This window comes from Elaeis guineensis, chromosome 1, assembly GCF_000442705.2.
Source record: "Elaeis guineensis isolate ETL-2024a chromosome 1, EG11, whole genome shotgun sequence".
Lineage (NCBI taxonomy): Eukaryota > Viridiplantae > Streptophyta > Magnoliopsida > Arecales > Arecaceae > Elaeis > Elaeis guineensis.
In genome coordinates, this window is record NC_025993.2 from 102,719,497 (window position 1) to 102,737,217 (window position 17,721).

The 17,721-nt window shown below is 38.5% G+C and overlaps 1 protein-coding gene across 2 annotated transcripts; it reads left to right on the forward strand.

The window, feature by feature from the left end:
- Positions 1 to 534: 534 nt before the first annotated feature.
- LOC105038171 (enhancer of mRNA-decapping protein 4) lies at positions 535 to 16,808 on the forward strand. Of its 2 annotated transcripts, none has more exons than XM_019848461.3 (12): positions 535 to 1,473; positions 3,507 to 3,556; positions 3,643 to 3,799; positions 4,003 to 4,221; positions 8,574 to 8,702; positions 8,955 to 10,583; positions 13,829 to 14,188; positions 14,268 to 14,387; positions 15,261 to 15,431; positions 15,579 to 15,740; positions 15,891 to 16,034; positions 16,234 to 16,808. In XM_019848461.3, exons 1-12 carry the CDS (start codon positions 679 to 681, stop codon positions 16,540 to 16,542), a joined length of 4,245 nt encoding a protein of 1,414 aa, XP_019704020.2. In that variant the 5' UTR covers positions 535 to 678; the 3' UTR covers positions 16,543 to 16,808. The 2 variants fall into 2 exon arrangements, with proteins under 2 accessions (XP_019704020.2, XP_073113792.1); XM_073257691.1 differs by having other exon boundaries at positions 15,909 to 16,034.
- The last annotated feature ends 913 nt before the right edge of the window (positions 16,809 to 17,721 follow it).

A 17,721-nucleotide genomic window follows, 5' to 3' on the forward strand; every position in this document is an offset into this window, starting at 1 on the left:
TCATAACTGTATGTAATTGTGACGGTATCTAATTATCCACCCATCAGGTTGCGATCTCTCATAATGCATAAGGTCATCTTTGTGTCTCACTTTACTTTCCAGTCTTTTTCATCTCAAATCCAAAAATTTCTTAACCAATTCACGAGCCTCCCTGCAAATAAAAGATATCATTTCAAAACAGAATATCCGGTTAACCCTTTGCATAAACCAAGCCTTTCCCTGCACAGGGAAAATTGGTCCATCCGAATGCCCAAACACAAACACCTCACACCATTCCAAATCGGCGAAAAGAATAATATAAAAAATGAATTCCAAAACCCTATCGAGTTCCGATCTTCCCCAGCAACAATTTAAGAAACAAAATCCCACACATAACTCCTCCACGGGTTAAATGCAACTCAGCACTATTAATTATTTTACTCCTCACTTGCAAGTTACAAATAGTAAATTAGTAATTGTTTCCCAAATCCAAAATAGATTAATATGTAAATTATTAATTTGCCCTCCATTTTTCCCCTTCTAACTCTCGTCCTCTCCATTCCGTTCTTCCCATTCCACTCGGTTTCCAGATCTCTTAACCTACGCCCACCGCAGCCCGGCGCACGATAGCCTGAACCACAGCAAAACCCTACTTTCCACCGCCCTCCTCCGCTGCTATCGGAGCCGCCACCGCCGCCGATGGCCTCCCCCGCCGGAAGCCCCAACCCTTCCGGCCCCTTCGAGCTCCACAAGCTCTTCAAGCCCCCAAACCCCAGCCCTAACCCTAACCCTAGCGCCCCTCCCACCGTCCCTCCGCCCTCCTCCTACGGCGCCGTTCCACCGCCCGCGTACCCCTCGCCGTCCCCTGGCGCCTTCTCGTACCCCCCCACCACCCCGCCCTTCCATCATCACCCTTTCCTCCACTATCCCCACGACCCCCTCCACCGCCCCACCGTCTCCTACCCCGCCGCCCCTCCTCACCTCCCCAGCGCCAATCCGAACCCTAATCTTAACCCTAACCCTAGCCCCGGCCCCAACCACGGCGCTCGCCTGATGGCGCTTCTGGGCAACACCGCTACCTCCCACCTCGAATCCACGGTCTCGATGCCTTCCCCATCCTCCATACCGTCTGAGTTCTCCGCCCCAGCGAACCCCCCGATACTCCATGCCATCCCCTCCGCGCCTCCGGCGACGCTGGCACCCATCGGCCAACCGGCGCCGGCGAGGTTGCCGAGCAGCAAAATGCCGCGGGGAAGGCACCTGGCGGGCGGGGACCGGGCGGTGTACGACGTGGACTCTCGGCTGCCGGGGGAGTCCCAGCCGCCGCAGCTCGAGGTCACTCCGATCACCAAGTACACGTCGGATCCGGGGCTTGTTTTGGGTCGCCAGATCGCGGTCAACCGGACGTACATCTGCTATGGGCTCAAGCTCGGTGCGATCCGCGTCCTCAACATCAACACAGCACTGAGATCGCTGCTCCGGGGGCATACTCAGGTTTGATCTCAGTGAAATTTCTGATCTTTTGCCAGCCTTCTCATAATAATTCATGGGTTGATTTGATTTGTAAGTGTTTACGATCTCTTCATCATTTGTGATTTAGATGGCAGTGCAATTGACATGGGTATGTGATAGGAAGGCCGGGTTAAAATTTTGCGAGGAGGGGGAAATTTGGAACTGACACGGCTCAAACTGCCTTTTGAAGTTTCCTGTTTAGGAGGTTTTTGGATTTTTTGAAAACTCTTCAATCTTTAAGTTTATTATGGTGCTAGTTCTTTTTGTGGGTTTCTTGGAGGAAAATCCATGGTGCTAGTTGATTTGCCAGTGTTTTAAACTCATATTATTTACTAGTTACATGTTGGTGTGCTTGATGCCATCCCGATTTTGTGAGGTCAGAGAAATAATCGAGCTTATGACCATGTAAAATTTTAGTAGAAGTCCATTCAACTCCATGTTTACTCTATAAAGTGAGTAAGTTGCAAATCATAATAACAATGTAATTAATACCATATATTGATTACTAATCAAAATACCGTATCTTAGCTGTGTATGACTGAAACTTGGAGATGAAAGAATTCCTATAGTGCCCTATGGATTTGATGGAGCGATGATATGAAATATTATGGAAATGGTTGTTCATGTGTTTGATTTAGCATAATCTAGGGTGTCGGTCTCACATTGTATTTTATGGCAGGGGAGAGAATGATCAGATGATATTATCATTGTCTTGTGCATGATATGAAGCTAAGGGAACTTTGTTTGAAATTTGAAACTTTCCTCCTTTGGAGCATGCTGTATGAGGAGTCCGGGCATTTGCAGAAGTAGGATTCTTTGGTGAATGAAAAATAATAAAGTTGTCCACAAATAGTTGGGATGAAGCCTGATGGCTGTGATTATGATTATTGATTTAGTTACGGTTAAGTGATTTATAGTTATCATGGCCACATGTTAATTGGGATTAGATTGTAGTTTGATTGATACAATTTAGGTCGTGAGAGTAAAAAAAAGGTTGGCTGGTTTTGCAGCAAACTGCACCAGGAGTTTAGATAATTATCATGTGCGGAAAAAGTCATTTACTCATTATCCTGCTGATATTTGTCAATTGTTATATCTTTGGTGTATTTGGGCAGCTTGTAAAGCACTGTGTAGTGGGCAGGTGATCAAGACTTTGTTATCGAGGAGAGAGAGAGAGGGAGAGAAAGTACCGGACAGACCATGAGAGGCATGGAAACTATTCTTGGAGATGACACAAGTATAACAGAGCTTTGAGGCTTTTGTTTGTGGAAAATAATAAGTATTACAAACTTATTCTTACTACAACTGTGTTCATGCAGTAGTTTTTATCTTGTGCGTTGTTTTTTTTTCTTTTTCTCGATGAATATCAGTAGACAATTAAAAGAGATATATTGTGCTGAGTTGTGCGGCACCAGATTTTTGTTATTGGTTATTGCATTTTTTTGGCACCAAGTTTTCAAGTGTTCAGCAGCTTAAATTCCACATGGTGATATGTATAAGATGCTTGAGGAAATATATGCATAGAATTTTCCAAATAATGAACAGTTTTCATAATTATCTCTATTCTTTATTTTTTTCTACTTAATTTGAAGAAAAATGCAATCTCGTTTTGTAACACTGCCTTTGCACATGTAGCTTTTCTTTACGCATCAGCTGCTATTAAATCTTGTATATTATTATAGAACTGTTTGCATAGATGGTATTCCAAGTTTGCTGGCATGTTTAACTTTTTTTTTTTAAGTGATCATGTATTTTTAATTAATTTGACATGCTTTAGTTGCAACTTCCTTTTTTGCTTGTAATGGAAGAAGTTATTGCTTCTTCTATCATCTTCTTTACCTGGAATGACAACTAAATTCATGGATAAGATATTCTTAAGTCATTATGTATTGCATTTCACATCTTATATGCTTTTTTTCCCTTATACACTAGTTAGAGAGACAATCTGCAGAACTGCATATGTGAAGGTCTTTATTATTAGCACTTCCAGCTGACTGGATTTGCATTTTCTCCAGAGGGTTACAGACATGGCTTTCTTTGCTGAAGATGTCCACTTTCTGGCAAGGTAATCTTCAACTTGTCTTCTACCTGTCTCTCCTGTTATCTTTCCTCAGCAGTTTCCTGGCAGCTCACTTATTCTATGTTTTGCAGTGCAAGTGTGGACGGAAGGGTTTTTGCATGGAAGATTGACGAGGGGCCTGATGAGGAAAATAAGCCACAGATTACAGGAAAAATCATAGTTGCCATTCAGATTGTAGGAGATGGAGAATCCTATCATCCACGAATCTGTTGGCATTCTCACAAACAAGTAAAAGCTATCATTTGTTTTAGTGCTATTTCATGGATGGTTTCTTTAACAGCTTTATTTGAATAAATATACTCAGTCCCTATATTCTCCATGGCGTATTTACTTGGACAGTTGCATCTACTATTGAATATTCTGCTATGATGGAATGTCTGTAGTGTTATATATCAAGCTCATACTTCTGGTCATCAATAACTATTCTGCAGGAACTTTTATTTGTTGGAATTGGAAACCGTGTTCTAAAAATTGACATAACAAAAGTGGGAAGAGGAAAAGAATTTTCTGCAGAGGAACCTCTAAGATGCCCAATTGAGAAGCTGATCGATGGCGTGCATTTTGTGGGCAAGCATGATGGTGAAGTGACAGATTTGTCAATATCTCAATGGATGACAACTCGTTTGGCTTCAGCATCAAAAGATGGCACGGTTTGTACTTTTGCCTGAAAATCTTCTTGATAATCGTAAAGTTGATTTTCTAACATTGGAGTAGTAGAGAGAATTACGATTGTGATATATAGGAGAACTTGCTGCTGTTATCTGGTATTTTTGTAAAGCTTAACAATGCATGATTACCTAGAAAAAATGTGTGCTCCTTGAGGTGGATTTCAAATTTTTTGACAACTTTAGATAATCTATCTCCATGTAATCATGCCATTATTTTTTTGCTGGCATGAAAAACTGCCTTTTCATCGACGCCTTTTTTCACGCTCATCTTATATGCACCAAAGCTATCCATAACTATATTATTATTTTTACGTGTTTGACTGCATGCAATATCTCGTCTAGCTAAGATTTTCATGCTGGTACTCCATGGTTGCTTAAACAATAGTTTGAAACCATTTGGTGCTTTGGAAGTATATGCTGAGTCTCTGTTGGTAGATTCTATTATGGTTATATTGAACAGTACAAATTCTGTTGGTTTATGCATCTGTGTGATTGTGCAAACTTTACCTGAAATTCTTTTTAGATTGATGTTAAACTTAGATGCTTTGGGCATCCATTTCAACAAGTCAATCGTTTGATGTAGCTCAAGTTCTGTTTGTTTATGCATTTGTATGATTTCACAAGCTGTTTGAAATTTTTGCGCGTTGATGTTAACTTTAGATGATTTGGACATTACATCTCAGTTACTTCTTCCATTCTCCTTTTAGGGCTTGCATGACTAGAATTGTCATGTCCCATTGTATAGGAGCACGGTTTTAAATCTCATGGGATGGGGCTATCTTGATTCTTCTTGAGGAACGAGAAGTGCTGTCATCCCTTGTTGTCCTGACACTTGGGACGGGGGATATCCCGGGATGTGCTGACTGGATGCTTGGACAATGGCGGGATAATCTTGTCCTGGCACTTAAGATGGTACCCCATCCCGTGGGACATCCCATTGATATTTGAAACCATGTATAGAAGAATTATCCATTTTGGAACAATTGCATCCCAACAATTTTGCCAGTTTGTCATGTTACTTTATTGTTAATTGGATGGGAATACTGCTGCTCTAGTTACATGACCTCCTTGCTTGTCTTGTGCCGACACATTATTGTTGTTTCCCTACTTAATGCAAGGATTGAAGGATTGCATGCTGGTGGTGTGCCAACTTGGCACTGGAAAGTTATGAATGATCTGTGCTGTGCCATGCCACACCATGCTAGTGCTTCATAATGTCAGCATGGCAGCATGTCAAGTACAAGCAACCGGCACAATACTGATGTTGCAAGCCGGTGAGGCATTGTTAGAGTGCATATCTTGTCATTCTGGTTCTAAGTTCATGTTTTGTTTCAAGGTTATCTGGTTGCATCACCCAAACTATCAACCCTTTTGGCTTTTCTTTGGTCTTTAATGTCAAGATGAGTGAGATGCAAATTTTTCCATGAATGCTCGAAGTTTCCCTTATGAAAATTTTTGCATGCACCTATAAAGACCTTTCTGGTTTTCATTTTGTAGTGGTGGTGGCAAGATGGGCAAATCTTCAGCCATTTTGCCTTCCTTGCGATTGATTCTTTTTGTCTATATCTTTTTGAAATTGTAAATGCTGACCTAGTTTTTAGTGTTAAAATGGTTTTGTTATGGTTTATGTTGTTTACCAATGATATTATGTTAATTGGTAATGCAAGGTTATGATTTGAGGCCAATTAAATTTATGAAGGGAATTATGGAGAATAAGGGTTTCTAATCAATAGAATTTGAACAAAGACTATTGAATTCAACATCAATGAAAAGGAGGCCTTGGTTGAAGTAGGCAACCAAGAGATACTTCAGTGTCATCTTATTTGTTACAAGGAATCAACTGTATAGAAGAATGTGGAGATAGATGAAGAGATATTTGACAGATGAAAGCCCAGTCAAACAGAGAGGTCGAATGTATAGTATGTAATTGTATACTGTAGACTTACATCAAGTTGACAACTAAGCCTGCAATATTTTATGATTTACATTTTGGACATGGTCTAAACACGAGACAAATATTCTTGAAAAATGAATATGATGAAATGTGTTAAATATCTTATAAAGTCAGAAAGAATGGGATGATGAGTACATATGAAGTATGTTCCGGCACTCGAATATAAAGAGATGGAGAAATAATTAAGATGGTTTTGGTGTGACAGTAAATGAGTGGAGGAATTGTTAAGGTGGGAAGGAGCACATATATCTTTTGAAGGTCTAGAAATGAGGAGAAAACTTGTTAACATGAATAAATTATTCAGTGAGTATATTAGTTAGTTTACAATGATGATGCATTAACATGAACGATTGGCAAAGAAGGTTCATATAGCTGAATAGAAATTATTGAGATAAAAAATTTGATGGTTATGCTACATATTTTGTTTGGCCCATTGTGTCAGACAATGCCCTTTATTTGCTTGCAAAACCCCTATCATGTCAGGGTTGTTACAAGAATTCTACAGACTTGCATGGTGTACCCGTCAGCAGGGAATGTTGTGTTGCAAACCTCAATCACAATTGAAATATCTGAAGTTGCTGAAAGACTATTTTACCAACTTTTCTTACTATGCATGTGCCCCTTTCACGTTTTCTTGTCAGGTGGTTTAGTGTGGTATATCCTTTTTTTTTTTCCTTTCTTTGCAAGGTATGCCATTAGCAGCTGAATCTTAGTACCGTTGCAGAACTACCTATGTTAATGTCATTGCTACAAGATTTTGTTGTTGAACCATTATATAGCCCTCCCTTGTACTAATCAGCATTTGCTGTTGGTTAAAAAAATAACTCCGAAGTCATGGTTTGAAGTTTCGGTTAGTTTCAACCTGAATTACCAAATTCCAGATTTGGTGTTTTGGCCAACCAATGAATTACATATTTTATGCTTTATGAGAAGAGCTGTCCTTCATATAATATTGTAGATTTTATATGATTGCTTGGTTTTACCTTTTCTTCTATTAAGTTAAAATAGGAAGGATAAGAAATGAACCTGCCTGACACCAGTAATCAAGTGAAACAGAGGAAACAATAGAGAAACAGAGGAGAGGAAAGAACAGAAGGATTTAAGAAAAAAGGAAAGAAAAGGGAAAGGTAATACTGGAAATTTCAACATGATTATGAGGTTCCAGCAAGAAAATGTTTTCAACCCTAGGTCTATGATGGCCACATCTTTTGTTATATCAATGATCAGTATGTCATTTTGCCTTGAACATGCTATTAAACAAAGTGCTCCATTCTGGATCGCAATTTTTTAATATTTAAATCAAAATTTTCCCTGGATTTCCTCATTTTTGTTTTAAAATGCCTTGATTTTTATTTTCTAGTTATGCACTAGAGAAGTTGTGCAAGCGTTATGAATGCTCTTTGGAAATCATTTAGGTCATCAGAATTATGGTAAGAGTAGTTCTCTGCTGATGTAACTTTTTAGGTGGAAGTAGATTTTGTTTATTTTTTTACTTGATGATTGAAAACTACCTGTAGCCTTTATCAAGAAATTATACTACCAACTTTTGTGATGCATCTTTGAGATGTGTATGGTGTAATCATGATAGGAACAGTTCAAAAATCTAGGTCCAGTCAATTTTGGAGGGCCACTGGAGTTTGACATGGAGGCAACAGTAAACATAATAACAATGCACAAGTAAGGGGAAAGAAGGCTCTGGGATACCTTGGGATTTATCAGATAAGAATCGTTCTCTGCAGGGAAGATTGTTGGACTGTAGACAGACATTGAACTAAGAAGCAATTGAGCCAGGAATAAAATACACGCTCGACTGGTGCCAGATTTTCATTCTTGTTTTTTGGGATAGTTATGCTACACCTGCAAAGCAACCATTTGGTCATGCATTGATTGATAATTGGCAACTTTGTTAATTTAATCCTAATTGGAGTACTTCATTGAATTGGTATCAGTTGCTCTCTACAGTTTCTTGTACTGATAGCTTGATTTGATTTTGTCGGATGCTTGCTAATTTAGCAAAATCCAGAAGTTCCACTTTAGATGTTGGTGTGTGATTTACCTTGTCAGTAGGAGCAGCAGCTATTTTAGCTGGTTTTTACTTGCAGATGGGTGAGAACAACCATTGTTTTTCAGCACTTCATCACTCACACCATTCTTTTCTTTGAGGAGTTTCTTTGCTGTTTTTCTCATATGATATAACATTTTGCATTATTGTAAATAGATGGTTGAGCCTTCTTGATTGATCTCTGCCGCTAAACCTGTGAGCATTGACTGTTTGAATATTTTAGTGGGAAAATTTGTAGGACATTACTTTTGTGTATATTTTGAGGCATTTTTTCTTGCCGTATATTGATTTCTTTTTTAATATCACCCCATACCTCAGGTTAAGATCTGGGAAGATCGTAAAGCAGTTCCCCTTACAACTTTGAGGCCGCATGATGGTCAAGCTGTCAATTCAGTTGCATTCTTGACATCGCCTCATAGACCCGATCACATTAATCTCATCACAGCGGTATGTGGCCGTTATTTCATTTAAGACATGTACAAAATAAACAAGATATTCTTTAATATGCATATTCTTGCATGTTCTGTTATCATCTCAGATTTAGTAGATTAAATATACTATAGCAGTTAGCTAGAGAGTTAACATGGTTTATGCTATTTCTTTGATGCAATTAGTAGTCCATTGCAGTTACAATGGATGTCATTCTGGGGGTTTAGCATACAACAATAGCATCTCTAATTTTCTTGTCATTTGTCTTAGGGTTCTTTGAATAGAGAAGTGAAAATATGGGCCTCTGCTGGGGAAGAAGGTTGGCTTTTGCCTAATGATTCTGAAGCATGGCAGTGCACTCAGACTTTGGACTTGAGAAGTTCTTCAGAACCTCGGCTTGAGGAGGCATTTTTTAACCAAGTTGTGGTTTTGCCTCGAGCAAGCCTTATAATACTTGCAAATGCTAAAAAGAATGCTATATATGCAGTTCATGTAGACTATGGTCCATATCCAGCAGCTACATGCATGGACTATGTAGCAGATTTTACTGTGGCAATGCCTATTTTGAGCCTTACCGGAACAAATGACTGCCTTCCTGATGGGGAACAGGTGGTTCAGGTTTACTGTGTTCAGACACAGGCTATTCAGCAGTATGCATTGGATTTATCACAGTGTTTGCCACCACCAAATGATAATGTTGCATTGGGGAAGGATCCTTGTATATCACGTGTTTCTGACACACCTAGTTCGGAAGGGGTACCAGTTGCAGAACCATCCCGTGGACCTATGGTTAGTGATCTTCCTGTAGGAAGAAGTGCTTCACCCAAACCCCCATTAATGGATAGCGGCACTGACAATCAACCTATAACTTCATATCCTGTAACTTCAGTAGCTTCAGAGGTTAATGGTATTCAGGAACTGTCTCCATCGAATGTTGAAGTTAAGCCCAGTGCTCCTCCACTTCCAAGTTCAGATGCTGATGCTGCAAACATTTTATCTTCCCCTCTTCCTTTGAATTTAGACCCTGCAGGAAAGCTACCTGCCTTGAAAGGCCCTCCAAAAGGTTTTGAGCAGGTACCATCACCTGGTGGCCGTGATGTTGACCCATCAAATGTTGATTATTCGGTTGATAGGAGAGTGGACACTGTTATCACAAGTACTGCTGATGTTCTTTCCATGAGTGATAACTTGGGAAAGGATGGATCTAAAGCTGGTCAAAATGATATTTCTATGGTGCCTAATCCTCGTCTTATGTTTAAGCTGGGTGGCAACACAACACATCTAGTAACTCCATCGGAAATCTTATCAGGTGCAATATCCTCATCTGAGACCAGTCATGTTAATCAAGGTCCTAAAGGTGACGAAGCGAAGGTTCCAGATGCAACTGTTAATAATAAACTGGAGAATGTAGAAGTGGAACTAAAAGTTGCAGGTGAGAGTAGATCAAGTCAGAATGAGGATTTTGACTCCCAAAAAGAGGCTAAAGTTGTTACTGCAGAGAGAAAGGAGAAATCCTCCCAGATTTCAGAATCAAGCATTGAGATGGCCAATGCATGTTTGGCAGAAACTGAAACTTGCAGTGTGGAAGAATCTCGTGCTGTTGATGGCATAGCTGTTGCTGAGTCATTGGAACAACCTCCAAGTACTGGCGAGGAAGAAATTCAAGACAGCACAAAGGATATGCCCGAAAAGGTGGCAGAATCTGTTGGTACTGCAGTAACTGCTGCCAAAGGGAAGAAGTCAAAGGGAAAGCAGTCTCAAGCGTCTGGTTTATCATCCCCATATTCAAGTCCTTTTAACTCTACTGATTCTTCAAATGAACCGGGGAGCAGTGTAGTTGCTCCTTCCACTGAAACTGTGTTTCCTCAAATTCTGGCAATGCAGGATATGCTGAACCAGGTGATTATGAGAAGCAATTTGGAGTTGCAGATTTTACTTGATTATTCTGAAATTTCTTAGTACTTGGTTATGAATGCTGAACTATTCTGTTTACATCATGTGTTACAAAATGCATAGTTTGGTCAACTATCAAGGAAATGCATAGTTTGGTTTGGAACATTATCAATCCATAGAATCAAGTCTTTTTTTTTTTTCCTCGAAGTGTATTTACTGCTGCTATCATTGTTTGTTAACATCTGTCATTTAATAAAGCAATCACTTCTTGGCACATTTTCCATTGCTTGCATCTTTCAATACTTTGTTTTGAAAAACTGGATATGGTTTTGTCAAACATCAATTGACTAATTGCCAGTCAGCGTGCTAACTGTTCAAATTTTTTGTTGAAAGCATTTTTTTGAAAAATGTTATGTTTATTGGCCTTTCGAAAATAAATGTAGCTTTTGTGCAAGCCATTTTTTTAAACAGAATGTAAAATAAAAGTTCTGTATTGTCTATTGAAATTGCAGTGTTTATGCATTTAGCACAGTTTGCTGAGGGAAATGTATTCATAAGATGTTTTCTTTACTGGATCTACTCCATTCTTTAAACTCTAATATGAATTACATGGCACTTGCATAATTCATGTTGGTTTTATCATTTCTATCTTTTCATTGAGAAGAGCCATTTGTGCTTTTTGTGATATGTAGGTTTTAGTAACTGAACAAATTAATAAATAAGGAAACACAAAAGATCAAGTGATGCAATCCTTGCTGCCTTAGATATTTATTTAATTAAATTAAAAATGAAAATTTTGAGGTTGGGGACCATTTCATTTTGATTCCATTGGTCATTTTTTTCTAACCAAAATATCCTTAAGCTTGTCCTAGGGTATATAACTGATTTTTAGACTATTTAAAAAAGAAGAAGAAAATTCTGGCTCTCGAAAAAGGGAATAAAATAATAAGATTATATTCCGTGTTTTTGGGCAGGTGGGTTTTTGTTGCCCTCTTCCTCCCAGATCCAGAGTTAGTTGGATTCTAATCCCTTTTGAAGGGCGATATCTCAAAGGGGGGAGAACATGATATTTCTTTTTACGGTTTATATGTTTATTTATTTTTGAATGTACATTGCATGTGTCCGGTTGCTAATGGTATCTCATAAATTTCAAGAGATTTTCCTTGTATAATTATCTAGAATATCAAATTTAATCATATGCAAGGTTTGGGACAGCCTTCAAGAAATTCTCTAGCCTTTCAGAAAGCCATTCTAATATCCATGTTTTCCTGTTTTCCTTTACCCAATGAATTTTGTTATTTTTGTTGGCATTTACTATTTAGCCACCCTGGAGGTATTTGTGTTTGGTATGATGTATCCTTGCACACAACAAGCATCATCTCTCATCACCATTTTTGTACCTGAATTGTCAAGAGAAGATTTCATCAAAGATTTGGCTTTCCATTCCACTGATGGTTGTAGTGAATGAAATTTTATAATGTCTGATGTATAGTAGATTTCTGATTTCAAAAGTTTGCACAAAATCCATTGTGCTATGGAACTTTGTTTCCTTAGTTATGCAGTTCTTGGTCTATATCTTAATCGTGAGTTTGCTTCATTCAGTGTGAAATATTAACTTCTACTCTCCTAGCAACCATGTCATAGTCTTGCTTTCCGATAAGTCTAGGGGTAACCATTTTCATTATATGACTCACCTTCCAAGGTTGTAGGGGTAGATTTGATGCATACTTGCCTCAAATTGATGTTTGAGGTAACAAATTGTTAGTTTTCATTCTTTCAAACGTCACATATATTTGTATGTATAAGGAACTTTCAGCAGGTCACATGTTTGATTCCAATTGCTTGTTGAGATCATAACCATTTCAAATTAACAGAAGGATCTGTCTTTGATGTGCTCTAATCAATACAAAATTCCACATGATTTCTTATCAATTACAATCACCTTATGATTGCCCGTATTGTTATTAGAAATTTTTTGAGTGGAGCAAGGCTCAGACATACATCTTTTGGTGTTTTTTTTTTTCCTTAGGGGTTGGGGGTTTGGGTTGGGAAGAGGGGTGTTGGGGCGGGGGGGTTGGTTTTGAGGTGGTTGATGCAAAGCTATTCAGTTTAGCGAGAGTGATTGGTGGATGTTGTTCTCCAGTTGGCCAATTCTGTAGTGAATGTCCCAAAATAATTCCTGGAATCCAATAACATCTTGCCACACCATCATCATCATGTAGTTCCTTCATGTATTACATCGAAAGGTTTCCACAAGAATACTATCTGCAGGAATGCTGTTGCTAAAACTGGATCTACTTTTGTTCACCAATTGTCTTCTTCACAACAGTATTCTCTCTCCTAATTATTTATGTCTGGTTGGGGGTTGTCTGCATTGAAGAATTGGGTAAAATAGTAGGAAGCAAGAACTTGAAAGTTAATTAAAAACATAAAATACTGTAGTGTTAAATATACTAATTAAAGTAGTATACATTTTTGGAAAGATTGTCAATTATTGAAATTCAAATTGGGCATAGTAAGCAGTGTTGACATCGTCAAAAAAGTATTCAATTATCAGTGACATTTGTGCCGAAAGGCTATAGCATTTCTCTGGTGGTCAGTTATCTTGAATGTTTTTGTTGCTAGTAATACAGCCTGGGGTAGTCAAAAACTTATGTCTGTGCTGTAACAAAGGGGGAATCTAGCATTTTCCATGATCTCTTGTTTGCAGTTCAGCAGTTGATTTAGGCCTGGATTGCTTACTGGTATTATTTATTTATAGCCCTTTTCATCTATTGAATATATGAAAATCAACATAACCATTATGTTCTATCATTTGGCCATAGCCGTGATAGAGGATTCATCATAAGGGATGATTATAGTATGACTTTTTTAAATCACATATGTACTGTGTTAAAAAATGAACAGCATACATCGTGACTCTTTGGAAGTGGATATTTTTCTGCTAGATGAGAAAAGGATGGCCATATTATTAATAAAATTGTTAGATTTTTGGAACAGGAGATATTTCTATACGTTCTTTCATATTCTACATTAAGTCATTGTTGAGATTGCAAGAAATGGAGTTGATTCTGCTATTGTTTCCAAGGCTGACTTTGGTGGTTTTGGCTGTTTGAAATATGATGACCATTTATCTATGTCCGAACAGTCTTGACAATGATGCTTTGTTGTTGATATGAATAAAATATCTAGCCTACTTTTGTTAGGACATTCATTTTGTTATCTGACTTTAGAAATGGTCTGTCTTGCAGCTTATGACCATGCAAAAGGAAATGCAGAAGCAGATGAGTGTAACGCTGGCTGTTCCTGTCACCAAAGAAGGCAAAAGAGTGGAGACAGCCTTAGGCCGGAGTATGGAGAAAGCCATCAAGGCCAATGTTGATGCTTTGTGGGCCCGTTTCCAGGAAGAAAATGCGAAGCATGAGAAGCTAGAGAGAGATCGAATGCAGCAGATCACAAGTCTGATCACAAACTGTATGAGCAAGGATTGGCCTGCCATGTTGGAAAGAGCATTGAAGAAGGAAATCTCTGCAGTTGGACCAGTCATAGCTCGTACAATTACACCAGTTATTGAAAAAACAATTTCTTCAGCAATAACTGATGCATTTCAGGTTCTATTCAATTCCTTGCTTACTGTTTTGGCTAAAATTCGATACTCCTGTTGGTGTATCATTAATCCCTTGTTGTCAGAGAGGTGTTGGAGACAAAGCAGTAAATCAGTTGGAGAAGACTGTCAATTCAAAACTTGAAGCTACGGTGGCTAGGCAAATCCAAGTGCAGTTCCAAACTTCTGGGAAGCAAGCTCTTCAGGTATGCAGGCTTGGCAAGAGAGGTACCTTTTAGAGTTAACTAGTTTGTATGTCCCATGATAACCTGTTCAAAGACGAAATACTAATTTTATCCCCCTTCTATAAATTCTTGTCTGCTAGTTTCTTTGATGAAGGCTTGTAAGATATTGCAGCTAGATGGATGAAGTGGAGAGTGGAGAGGTGTTTGTAGGTAGTTTTGTGAAACATGCCATGTGCTGTAAAGTGGGGGGGAAAAATCATAGAATGGCATTAAGACTTGAAGTGTTGCATGGCTTAGAGTACTAAGCGATAAAGAAGCTCTAAGGGGAAACTGAGTTGCAATAGAAATGAGAATGGTTGGATGAGTATGTCTGGCAAAACTAGAAAAGATAAAAGTGCAGGACGGGTAGTGGAGCTATGGGAGTTGCACTGGTTGAGGACAAAGCTAGCAGCCCCGAAGATTGTACAGGCACATAGAATGAAAATTTGAAAGGACACCTGGGAGACATTATTGATGAGTACAGAATGAACAAAGGTAGCACAGGTTGAATCTCTGAGAAATGGTCTGCAAAGGCTTTCAATGACAGTGGTCTAAGCCATTAATTGACATGAGTGGCAAATGAGGGTTCATAGAGCCAATATCAACATTTATATCTTGTGATAAATTTTGATGATCGGGGTTATCGTTGTGATTTAAATAAAGTTGTAGTTCTATAATTTGAGAAGAGCATCTTTTTTCTGTTCTGTGACATTTGCGAAAACATGAATTAGATGTCGCTGGCTTGTTTTACATGGTTACGAGCTATACTGATTTGTTTTTGTGCGCCAACCTTTTGTTTTTAGAAATTACAGGGCTAGTTTTGGTCTAAACAGTTTCTCTTTCATGCGCATGCAGGATGGCTTGAGGTCTTCTCTGGAATCTTCAATGATTCCTGCATTTGAGCAGTCTTGCAAAGCAATGTTTGAACAAGTGGACGCTGCATTCCAGAAGGGAATGACTGAACATACTGCTGCATCTCAGCAGCAATTTGAGGCATCACACAGTCCTCTGGCTCTCACTTTGAGGGTAAGTGCTTTCAGTTCCGGATTACTGATCATACTGTGGTGCATGTGGTGTTTGATGTATTGAATTTCTCTGCAACAAGGCCCATAATATATATATATATATATATATATATATATTTTGGTGATAACGTTGTTTTTTGTCCTGCAGGATGCAATCAATTCTGCATCCACAATCACCCAAAATCTTACTACTGAATTGATTGATGGCCAGCGGAAGCTTTTGGCTCTTCTTGCTGCAGGAAACACGAAGGCATTGAATCCCATTGCCATGCAGCAAAATAATGGCCCAATGGCTGCTCATCCTGAGATGGTACCACCTGTCAATTTCCATGTTGTTGATCTTGCTTGTCTTTTATGTTTTATATTAAACCCTTTTGATTCTTCAGTATTTGGAGTCCGGATCATCGCTTTCTTTAAATGTCGGCTTAGTAAATGAGTATGTTAAGCTTAGTCTTAGCAGGTATTGTCTGTACAACAGGTTGAGGCACCTCTGGATCCAACAAAGGAACTAACAAGATTGATATCTGAGAGGAAATATGAGGAAGCGTTCACCATGGCTCTTCAGAGAAGTAATGTTTCCATCGTGTCTTGGCTATGTTCTCAGGTATGATGCGCAATCTTACATATACATCAAGCTATATCACAAATGTTGACTAATAGATGGATTACTGTTTAAGCCAGCAAATATTGTTGTGAGAAATCTTTCACCTTAAGCTTTTTCTTATCTTATTTTTTGATTATTTACGAGTCTTAGCACCCCCAAAATTCTATTCTTTTGGGTCATACTAATTCTGGGTTTTCAGGTTGATTTGCATGCAATTTGTTCCACGGTACCACTTCCTCTAAATCAAGGAGTACTGTTAGCTCTTCTGCAGCAGTTAGCATGTGATATCAGCAATGAAACTTCGCGCAAAGTTGGATGGATGACAGAAGTAGCCGTTGCAATCAATCCAACAGATCCGATGATCACAATGCATGTACGGCCAATATTTGAGCAGGTCTATAACATACTGGCCCACCAAAGATCACTTCCCACAACCACGGCATCTGAAGCCGCCAACGTCCGACTAATAATGCATGTTATCAATTCAGTATTGATGAGCTGTAAATGATCTGTCTCTTGTCCCTTCTTAATTTGTTATTGTGCAAAATCATAGGGACTTTGTTTGTGGTTAAATCTTGTATAGAGAAATGGGGAAAAGAAAGGAAAAAAAAAAGAGGAGAGGAGGAACCAAAATCAAACTGAAGGGGTTGTGTGGTGTAAATTAGCAGTGGTTTGAACCCGTCTTGCATCATTTTGTTCTGGTTATTTTCATTTTCTTTGTTTCAAATGTGAACAAATCAATTCTAGAGATAATTTTGTCAGGTATTTGGTCAACTTTTGTCATCTGGTGATCTTCTTCTGTGGTTTTCACACGCTTTCTAAAGATTTGTTTGGATGGTTGGGTTTAAAATTTTATGGGGTTTGTTGCTTGACCATCAAAAATATTGAAATATCTGTGGTTGTAACTATTCAGGGTTATTTTTTGAGTGCGTTTGTCCAAATTCCATCCGGAGAAAAAAAAGATTTGCTTTTTGGTGGTTGTACCGATCCAACTCATGGAGATTAGCATTTGGTTGGCAACATTTATAGTTTGGTGATCCAAAGGTGATGGGTGGCAAGCATTTATTTAACTATTCGTGGGTAGCGTAATGATACTTATTGAAGTAGAAAATTTAACCAATAATGGATTAGAAAGGTTGGGGAAAGCAGCCAGCAGAAAAAGCTCCAGTGAAGCAATGGAGGGTGTCGGAAATTTCAAGGAATTTAATATGCTTTTTATAATGGTTAGATATTTGTTTAAAGATTTAATTATCTAAAAATTTTTTAATTTTAGTACATCATTTAAATTTTTTTTTAATTGAGTATTATAAACTATAAATTGTCGCAATGTTGATTTGCGGTCAATCATTGTCCAACTTTATCATTAATGTGCAGATGTGGAAGTGATATGTTACTGATTGATAAAAGATGTGGAAATATATTGAAAATGGGTTAGATTCTTAAAGGGGGGCAGGAAAGAGAGCCACGGAGATAGACTTGTGATTAGGTTTCATGTTTTTTTGTGAAATTAATTGTGGGGTGAGAGAAAATATTAGGATTTGCAATGGATGTTTTTGGAAGCTTGGGTATGGTCGAGGAAATAGTTCTCTCAGCTATTTCAGCGTTGTGCTATGTCATCACTAAATTAAAGCTGGGTTGTATATTTTATGAAGTAGAAGGAATCTAAGAATTTTCAAATGCTTAGCTG